The sequence below is a fragment of the Quercus suber genome, unplaced genomic scaffold, assembly GCF_002906115.3.
Source record: "Quercus suber isolate HL8 unplaced genomic scaffold, Cork oak 2.0 scaffold_506, whole genome shotgun sequence".
In the NCBI taxonomy this organism is placed as follows: Eukaryota; Viridiplantae; Streptophyta; class Magnoliopsida; order Fagales; family Fagaceae; genus Quercus; species Quercus suber.
The window spans coordinates 265371-275892 of NW_027069955.1; the positions used below are offsets into that span (position 1 = coordinate 265371).

The 10522-nt window shown below is 38.6% G+C and overlaps 1 protein-coding gene across 1 annotated transcript; it reads left to right on the plus strand.

Moving 5' to 3' along the window:
* LOC112006335 (uncharacterized) lies at positions 1-651 on the plus strand. The gene has a single exon (XM_065763424.1). It carries the CDS (start codon positions 1-3, stop codon positions 532-534), a length of 534 nt encoding a protein of 177 aa, XP_065619496.1. The 3' UTR covers positions 535-651.
* The last annotated feature ends 9871 nt before the right edge of the window (positions 652-10522 follow it).

Genomic DNA, 10522 nt, shown 5'->3' on the forward strand with positions numbered 1-10522 from the left:
ATGCTTGTGGATGTTGATACTAGGAAGCGGCTAGTTTATATTGATATTGGGCCAGGGTTGCATCTAAAGTCTAATTCTTTGAACTGGTTCCTGCCATCATACCCCGTGGATCGCAAAGATTTCAATGTTTATTTTGTTGATCATAACACTTCAGTTCTGTTATCCCTTGTCAAAAAGCCTGGTATGACCTTCGTTTATCATCCAGGCTTGGCTGGAGATAAGGATTTGGATGCCCCTAGTTTTGATGAAGACATTGATCCGCCAATGGAAATTGAAGGGTTTGATTTCCTTTCTTGGTTTAAAGAAACAGTGCAATATGCAGATTTTGTGGTCCTGAAGATGAATGCAGGTAAAGTGGAATTAAAGTTCCTCTTGGAGTTGTTTGAGAGCGGAGCGATATGCTATGTTGATAAGATGTTCCTGAACTGCTCAGACAATTCAGATGTTGCTGGTGCAATCAAGGGAGAATGTATGGATCTCTTCAAGGGCCTTAGAAGCAGTGGTGTCTATGTCCATCAGTGGTGGGGAGACTAAAATTGCACTGTGGTGTGTTGAAAATTTGGTTTCATGTATGTCGTTTTAAGTGTATTCAGACTAGCTCTGCTGTCTGCTATGTTGTTTGAGTCCTGTCGTTTAGGGTGTATGAACATCCAAGTCTTGCTTCTTCATTACTTCTTCCCCAATCCCAACACTCATTTTCTTCAAAAACCACATCTCTGCTTACAACTATCTTCTTGGACGCTGGAACATAAAGTCTATATGCTTTAGACTCTTCACTCATCCCTAGCAGCACACACTGAAAACTCTTATCATCCAGCTTCTTTCTCTTACTATCTGACACATGAACATGGCTAATGCATCCAAAAACCCGAAAATAATCAACATTGGGTTTGACACCACTCTAAGCCTCTTCAGGAGTGATATCTTTCACTGCCAATGTAGGACTTCTATTAAGCACATGCGCTGTCCACTTTACTACTTCTGGCCAGAAATTCTTTGGAACTTGCTTCTCTGATAACATACTTCTAACCATTTTCATGATTGTCCTGTTCTTGCACTCAGCTACTCCATTTTGTTAGGGAGTGTAGGCTGCAATGAGCTGCTTGCTAATACCATTAGCTTTGCAAAAGACATTGAACTTGTGAGAGATGAACTCTCCACCCCTATTTGTGCGCAGACAACGAATAAAAACTCATGTCTCTTTCTCAACAAGGTTTTTATAATTCTTGAAGATAGTAAAAGCTTCAGATTTTTCAGCAAGAAAATATATCCACACCTTACGACTGTAATCATCAATAAAGCTTATGAAATACCTCTTCTTACTATTGGAAACAGGTTTGATGGGTCCGCAGATGTTAGCATGTACCAACTGCAGTCTTTGTGATGCTCTCCATAAACTCCTCTTTGGAATTGTGTCCCTGTGTTGCTTTCCCACCATGCAATCAATGCATATTTTGGATGGTGCCTTCATGTTAGGAACAGAGTTATTGAATAGTTGAATTAGAGGTCAACCAATCCTCCAAGAACAGAGAAGAAAGATGAATATAGAAATAGAGAGAAAATTAGAGAGAAGAATTGAGAATAGAATTGAGGAATTGGAATTAAGAATCAAGTTGTGATTATAACTCCTCTCTTCCTAGCCTTTTAACACTCTCTCCTAACCTTGCTCTCTAACTGCCTAACTGCCAAGCCAGCTGTCAACCAACTGCCAACATTCTAACAATTAACCGTATTTAACTAACTTTTATTTGGGTACAATCATCAGCCCTCCACACACTCACCTCACCAGCACTTCACATGCAGCCTCACACGTTTCCTCATGCAGCAACATACACATAGCTAACCATCACCCCTCACCATCCATCAATCACATACTCACACTACATAATCACCCATTCTAACAATTTCCTCCCCTTCAAAACACCTTGCCCACAAGGTGAGGAAACTTTTGCTGCACACAAAGAGACTCTCCCAAGTAGCATCATCTTTGCTTTCATCTTGCCACTGGACCAGCACCTGAGTTATAAGTCTACTCCTCAATTGATGTGACCTGGTAGCTAAAACAGCCACGGGTTCAGGGTTAGGAACCTGATCCGCAGTCACAGCAGGTAAAGCAGGCCTAGGGACCACTTGAACACCCAATTTTGCTTTGAGATTGGAGACATGGAACACAGGATGGATTTGAGAACCAACAGGCAAATCAAGCTTATAGGAAACCTTTCCAACCTTTTGCATAACCTGGTATGGTCCATAAAAACGAGGGGCTAACTTCCCAAACTTCTTGGACTGAATTGAGGACTGCTTGTAAGGTTGCAATCGAAGATACACCCAATCTGCCACAGCAAAGGACCTATCCACCCTCTTATTATCAGCAAACCACTTCATTCTCTCTTGTGCAGCCTTTAAATTGTGCTTGAGCAATGAAAACAGTTGCTGCCTATCCTGCAGAATTGAATCAACAGCTGCCACCCTTGTAGTTCCTGGAACATAATCCACAAGCTTAGGAGGTGGATATCCATAGAGAGCTTCAAATGGAGACAGCTTAAGAGAGGAATGGAAATTAGTGTTGAACCAAAACTCAGCCAAAGGAAGCCAGTCCACCCAAGCTTGAGGTCTGTCAGCAGCAAAGGCTCTCAAGTAATGCTTCAAACTTTTGTTCACCACTTCAGTTTGGCCATCAGTTTGAGGATGGTAAGAAGATGACATGGCCAAACTAATACCTTGCAATTTCATCAACTCAGACCAAAACTTAGAGGTGAACACTGGGTCCCTATCACTGACAATGGTAGAAGGCAGTCCATGTAACTTAAAAATAAATTGCATGAACAAATGAGCCACCTTAGCAGCAGTGTAAGGGTGAGCTAATGGAATGAAGTGAACATATTTAGTGAATTTGTCCACAACAACAAACACCACTGACTTCTGCTGAGATTTAGGCAAGCCTTCCACAAAATCCATGCTAATGTCAAACCAAGGCCTATTTGGAATGACTAAGGGCTATAGCAGACCAACAGGGAAGCAAGTCTCACTCTTCAACCTCTGACATACATCACATTCCTTGACCAAATTCTTCAAGTCCTTTCCCATACCAGACCAGTAAAAATCCTTCTTGAGTCTATGGAAAGACTTAAGATATCCAGAATGACCTCCTAAAGGGCTGTCATGCACTTGCTGCAAGACATGAGCTTTTAAAGTCTAGTTTAAACTTCCCAAATACAGCCTTCCCTTGTAAAATAACAAATCATTACAAAGTGTGAACCCCATTGGAACATTCTATCCTGACTTAATTGCCTGAATTGTTGACTGAATGGCAGGATCAGTGTCATAGCTTGCTTTGAGATCATCCAGCCAAGTAGGAGTAGGGAAGGAGATAGTGCATAGAGTACCCACTTCACTACCATCAGCATCAACCATTCCAGTAGCTTCTCTTCTTGAAAGTGCATCAGCAACTAAATTTTCTTTACCATGCTTATATTCAACTATAAAAGCATAACCAAGTAATTTGGTAATCCATTTTTGCTGAGCAGGGGTATCAATATTTTGTTCCAGCAAATATTTCAGACTTTGATGGTCTGTCTTGATTACAAAAGGTCTTCCAAGGAGGTAAGGTCTCCACTTCTTCACAGCCACCACTAGAGCCAACAATTCCTTTTCATAAGTGGAAAGAGCAAGGGCTTTTCCCTTCAAGGCCTGACTGTGGAAAGCAATGGGCCTTTGGTTCTGCATTAAGACAGCACCAACACCCAACCCAGAGGTATCACATTCCACAACAAATGGTTTGGTGAAGTCAAGTAAGGCTAGCACAGGTGGACTACACATAGCATCTTTGAGCAGTTGGAATGCATGTGCAGCTTCAGGAGTCCAAATGAAGGAGTCTTTCCTTAACAAAGCAGTTAAAGGAGCTGCAATTAAGCCATAACCCTTCACAAACTTCCTATAATCTCCAGTTAAGCCCAAAAAACCCCTTAAAGCCTTCACATCATGAGGAATAGGCCATTGCTGCATAGCAGCAGTCTTCCTTGGATCAGTTTTCACCCCTTCACCAGAAATTATATGCCCTAAATACTCAACCTCCTTACAAGCAAACACACATTTCGATTGTTTGGCATACAATTGATGATTCACCAAAGTTTCCAACACCAATTTAAGATGACCAACATGAGCAGCCAAGTCCTTACTATACACTAGTATGTCATCAAAAGATACCAATACAAACTTTCTTAAGTGAGGTTTAAAGACTTAATTCATAAGTGACTGAAAAGTTGAGGGTGCATTGGTTAAACCAAATGGCATCACCAAGAACTCATAGTGACCCCCATGAGTCCTAAAGGCAGTCTTTGGAATGTCTTCCTCCTTCATTCTAATTTGGTGATATCCGGATCTTAGATCCAATTTAGAAAAAAATAGTGGCACCAAATAGTTCATCTAACAATTCATCAATGACAGGTATGGGATACTTGTCTTTAATGGTCTCTTGATTTAAGGCTCTATAATCCACACACATCCTCCAAGAGCCATCAGCCTTCCTAACTAGAAGAACAGGTGAAGCAAATGGGCTGCTACTATTTCTAATGAACCCCACAGACAACAACTCTCTAACAATGTTCTCAATTTCATTTTTTTGATAGTAGGGGTACCTGTAAGGCCTCTGAGACACAGCTTGAGCTCCCTCCTTCAAGGTGATATAATGTTCATGATCTCTTAAGGGAGGCAGACCCTCAGGAGTAGCAAAAACAACCTGGTACTCCTTGAACAAGGCAGCAATAGCCTCAGGAATTTGTACCTGTCCTTCTACAGACAACATTTGAGGCTGCAACTGAACTAAAATCTGAAGGATCCAGCCTTTCTTCACTGACTGTTTCAAAAAATTGTCACCATCTTGCAATTGAGAATTAGCACTCTTCAACCCTTGTAATTGAACATGCCTTTGACCATAAGAAAAATTCATTGTGAGCAGTTTAAAGTCCCACTGAATTACTCCTAAGGTTTCCAACCATTGAGTGCCCAAAACTAAGTCACATCCCCCCATTGGAAGCACATGTAAGTGTACCAAGAATTCCTCTCCTTGCAACAAGATAGGTACTGCCTTACAAACACCTTGAGTTTTAATTACATCACCATTAGCAACCTTCACTTCCAGAATTTGAGAAGTATCCACCTGGATATGTAACTGTGGAACAAGAACAGCATCAATGAAATTGTGGGTACTCCCTGAATCTATCAAAATCACAAAGGACCTCTGATTAATCTTCCCCATGACTCTCATCGTTCCTGAAGTAGGAGTACCACTCAATGCATAGAGAGTAATCTCTGCATCTTCTTGATCTTGTCCAACCTGTCTAATCTGTTCTGCATATCCCTTTTCCTCCACTTCAGTTGAGTGAATTTCAGAATTTACATTTCCCTGAACCAAGTCTACATGATCCAGCAGAAATAACATGGCATTCTTGCACTTGTGGCTAGGAGCCCACCTCTTATCACAATTGTAACACAAACCCTTCTTCTTCCTTTCCTCCATTTGAGCAGAAGAAATCCTCTTAATTGGTAGCCTTGGTTTAGACTCTAACAGAGAAGGAACTTTTGGAGGAGCTCCCAGAATTGAAGACCTTCCTTGATCCCCTTGAAACTTGTAAAACTTCCTACAACTCCCATTATACTCTTCCTGAATTTTCGCCAATCCAAAAGCCTCATTCAAGGATTTAGGATTAAGCATCCTCACTGGCAACCTTATCTCATCTCTTAATCCGCTTAGGAAACAACTTAATTTGTGAGTAGCAGATAAGCCCTTAATCCTATTTGACAACACCTCAAATTGGGCCTTATACAATGACACTGAGGCAGTTTGTCTCAGTCTAGTAAGCATTTCCATAGAATCATCATAAGCCGTAGCACCAAACCTGATGTGCAAGGCTTGAATCAGTAACTCCCAATCCACAAACAGTCCTACCTCTTCACCATCTTGAAACCATATTAGAGCCTCACCATCCATATGGAACGAAGCTAACATCAATTTCTCAGCAACTGGTGTATTATAATACCTAAAGTATTGGTTAGCTTTGTAAACCCAACTTGCAAGGTCTTCTCCAAAAAACCTTGGAAATTCCAATCTCACCGGGCGAACCATAGCCATTGTTGATGAATTTGCATTCCTGTGTTCACCAATTGTTGGAGATTGAGATATTCCACCCTGATCAAAACCACTTCTCTGCACCAGAATTGCTAATTGCTGATTCATCTCATTCATTGTACGTGTATGCACTCCTTGGACAATCCGAATCTCTTGAATTTCTTTCTCATGATGGCTATGCATTTCTTGAATTTCCTTATCATGATGATCACTTGAGGTTCTCAGTGAAGCTAGAGCCTCCTGAATTGCAGCAGTAGTGGAACGTGTTTCTGCCATATCCGAGGAAAGCAAGGCTCTGATACCAATTGTTAGGAACAGAGTAATGGAATAGTTGAATTAGGAAAGAATAGAAAGAAGATGAATATAGAAATAGAGGGAGAATCAGAGAGAAGAATTGAGAATAGAATTGAGGAATTGGAATTGGAATTTCAGTTATGATCATCACCCTCTTCTTCCTAGCCTTTTAACACTCTCTTCTAACCTTGCTTTCTAACTGCCTAACTGCCAAGCCAGCTGTCAACCAGCTGCCAATTTTCTAACAACTAACCGTTATTCAACTAACTCTTATTTGGGTACAACCATCACCTCACCAGCACTTCACATGCAGCCAGCCATACACGTTTACTTATGTAGCAATAGCTAACCAACAATAGCTAACCATCACCCCTCCACATCTCTCAATCACATACTCACACTACATAATCACCTATCCTAACATCAACCAAATAAATTAGTCTTTTCTGAATTACTTCCCAAGCACCAAAACACCTCTTCAATGATATGGGTATAGTGAGATAAGGATTTGGCAAATGTACTTCTCAAGGATATGTCAATGGAGAGGGTGAGAGTAGAGGAATTTGGAGAATCAAATGATAAAGATTGTGGATGAGTCAATCTTGTTTTTCTCTAGGGTTTCTTTCTCAAAATTCTCTCTAGAAGCTCTCTACATTTCATGGGTATAAGGGTATTCATAGTAGGGTGTATGAGGTATGCGAAAAGTCATGTTTAAACCAAACAGGGTATTCTGGCGACTCAACCTTGCGATTGGCACGAGTTGTGAGTTTGAGTCGCAAGCTAACTGCCTAGCCAGATTGGAAGTTTTGTCCTGTAGTGCTCTAGCTATCATGACCTTTTAGCTCCCCTGCATGCTTCACACATGTGCCACCTTTGGTGACTTGCCAGTTGCGAGATCCAGTTGCGAGGCTCTTCTTGAGTGCACACATCTTGAGTTTTCTTTACACTCTCTCACATACTACCCTTACATAAATCTCACATAAATGCAGGGTATCTAATTGCTAAATTATAAGCAAAATTTGACACAGAATAAAGCTAACACATGATTGAATAAATTCAACTTTACAATCTGCCTCTTTCGTTATTTCGTGACAAAACCCTAAAATAGACTCTAGACTTAACGTGTGAGTTGGGAACAGTTGCCAAAACTCACTTATACCTAACTCTAGAAATTGTGAAGCTCTTGAACCATACAAACAAGTTTTTCTTGAAAACAACAACATAAGACGATCATTGTAAGCAGAAATCTTGAAATGCATATGGAGCAAGCTCAATACAATCAAGTAGTAAAGAGTATAGCAGTAAAGCATGGCTTGACCAAACAAAAACAATCATTATAAATAGTGATCACAATGATCATTCTCACAAGAAATGAACATTCGGACATGCAAGCTAATAAGTTTAATGTAAAATATCATTTGCATGTCCAACACTTAACCGATACAAAAACACAAAGTAATTGCATCAAGGATATAAAATCAAACAAGGGCACAAGAGCAAAGTACTAAAGAAAATACATAACATTAACTAAAAGTACAAAGCTACAAAGCAAGGGTACATAAAAATCACTAAATATGAACTGAAAGATTTAAACCAATATACTAAACAAAAGCAATGTAAATATCTAGGAGTTATAAAAGCTATAAACAAATAAGCTGTGATGAACTTGGAACATATATACTTATAACCTGGAACACTTGCACAAAACACATTAGACCCTCAAGGTAAAGTGAGTAATAAAAGGACAAGTATAATATAATAAGTAAATTGCGATCAATTAAACATGATGTGAAACATGTGAGCAACTTGATCATACGCCAAAACGGTCATATAGAAATGACTACAATGATCACATAGCAAAGCAAATGATCATTTAAACATGCAATCAATGAAGCACAATAGCATAAGGAAATATGCATGTCCAACACATAAACATGATGTAATGAGAACAACAAAGCATAGATACTAAACATAACTTAAAGCACCATAAAGCAACAAAGAAAACAAACATAAAGAAACATAATCAAAACAAATTTTTCTTATTAACACAATGTCTTCTCGCCCTTGGTATATGCATCTCCCCTATGAAATATCTCTCCCTCTACAAATGTGCACAAGAAATAGAATTTTTCCCCCTAAGAATGTGCACAAGAGTCATATAGAAATGATGAAACTCTTCAGTATATTACTCTAGAGTATACTCTTCACCTTTTTGACACGAATAGACAAAGGGGTCAAGAAGAAAAGAGGGCAAAAGGTGAAGGTATGAACAAGGAGACTGATGCATGAGTGGTGCAAGATGAATGAGAAATGAAGTTCAAAAAAAAAAAAAAAATGCTACAAAGCATAAGGTAAATATGACATGCTAGGATGAAGAAACAAGGTATAGACCAATGCATGACAAGGGTAGCAAAGGTCTGTGCAAGAAGTGGCTATGTGCAATGCATAACCAAAGCATTGAAAATGCATATGTGGGGCAAGGTGTGTTAAATATACAACCAATGATCCAAACATGTTCCTAATAAGAAAACATCAGAAACTCCAAAGTTTAGTACTCATCGGAGTCTAAATAAGTGAGAAAATGCCTAAGAGGCATTTTATCAAACACCTAGCGTGCACACTATGAACAACAATGTCAAAACATTGCATGAACATCATGAAATTACCCTTAATACATGTTCTTTTTGGCACAAGGGCCTAACATCCAAAGCAAATCATCAAAAGAAACCAATCCCATAAAAAATTTGACAAAAAGTAAGTTTTCCCAACCCCTATGATGAAAATCCCAAACCAAGAGCACAAAACTCTCCAAAACATAATCTAAGGATCCAAATTAATGAAAAGAGTTTAAAATTACCTTAGAGATGTTAATGGAATTAAAAAATATTCAAATTGATTGAGTTTTGATGTAAATATATTGAAAGAGGGGTTAAGAGAGGATGTGAGAGGTTTAAAACAGGTTTCCCACGAAAAACAATTTAAAAAGTTGTTTCTGGGCGTTTCGCGACTAAGGAGTCGCGAGATGAGTTGTGAAAATTTTCGTGAGTCATAAGTGAGTCGTGAGTGAATCGCGAAAGCTTCTAGATGAAATCACGATTGGGGTTTTGTGACTGGGTGAGTCGCTAAAACGAGTAGCCAAAACTCGCTACTCGCGAGAGTAGCTAGAATGAGTAGCTAAAAATTCTGACACTTGTTTTTCAACATAGAACATGTTTAAGCAATGAAAAACAAAGTAAGCACTAAACATAAACACAAAGAGTGATAAAAATCACTTCCAAATTCATATAAAATGATAAAAAAATCTTTTTGGTTTGATCCATATATAGTTGAGCTCATACACATCACATTTAAACAAGTACACTAGAACAAATGAATAAGGCATTCATTGAACATTAGGCATGTGTGTTATGTGTGTGTATCAAATGTGGAATAATCCCTAGTCTAGAGTGAAGTTTCAATGATCAATTCAATCAAGTCATATACAACTAGTACTAAGTCAAGTGGTTTATCTCAATTATAGAAATGAATATATATATGATCTCCCACAAGAAAATGATTACATATCTTTGAAGCTTTTCATTTGGCTTATTTACAATTCATAACATTTGATTGTTTTTGCTCTTTACATATCTTTTTGAAATCAATGCCTGAAATTTTTGATATTTCAATTTGATGAACAAGCCTTTAGCTTTTGGGCACCATACATTTTCAGTACAAGTCACATTGCATTTTTCTTAATCAAATACTAATATGTGCGACGGCTTTTACAGCTCATTATCTCTTTTTGAGATTTGACATTTGTTGAGTTCTTTAAGCAAAAACATAAAAGAGTGGGAAGATATATGAGCACAAGTCTATGCATGTCTCAAAACCCTCAAGACTACTGACTAATCATTCATGACAAGCTTGAAGATCAATTTACAACAATCACACATAGATGTCAAGATTTTTCCTATAAAGATAAATGTGCATACACAACAAACTAAGCTCATAAATGCATTACGCCATTAGTATGAAGGTACTAGGCCAAACTCACATGTGATATATGTTCAAACATATATGATCAAACTTTTTAAATTTTTCACTTTTTATGTGGTTTTG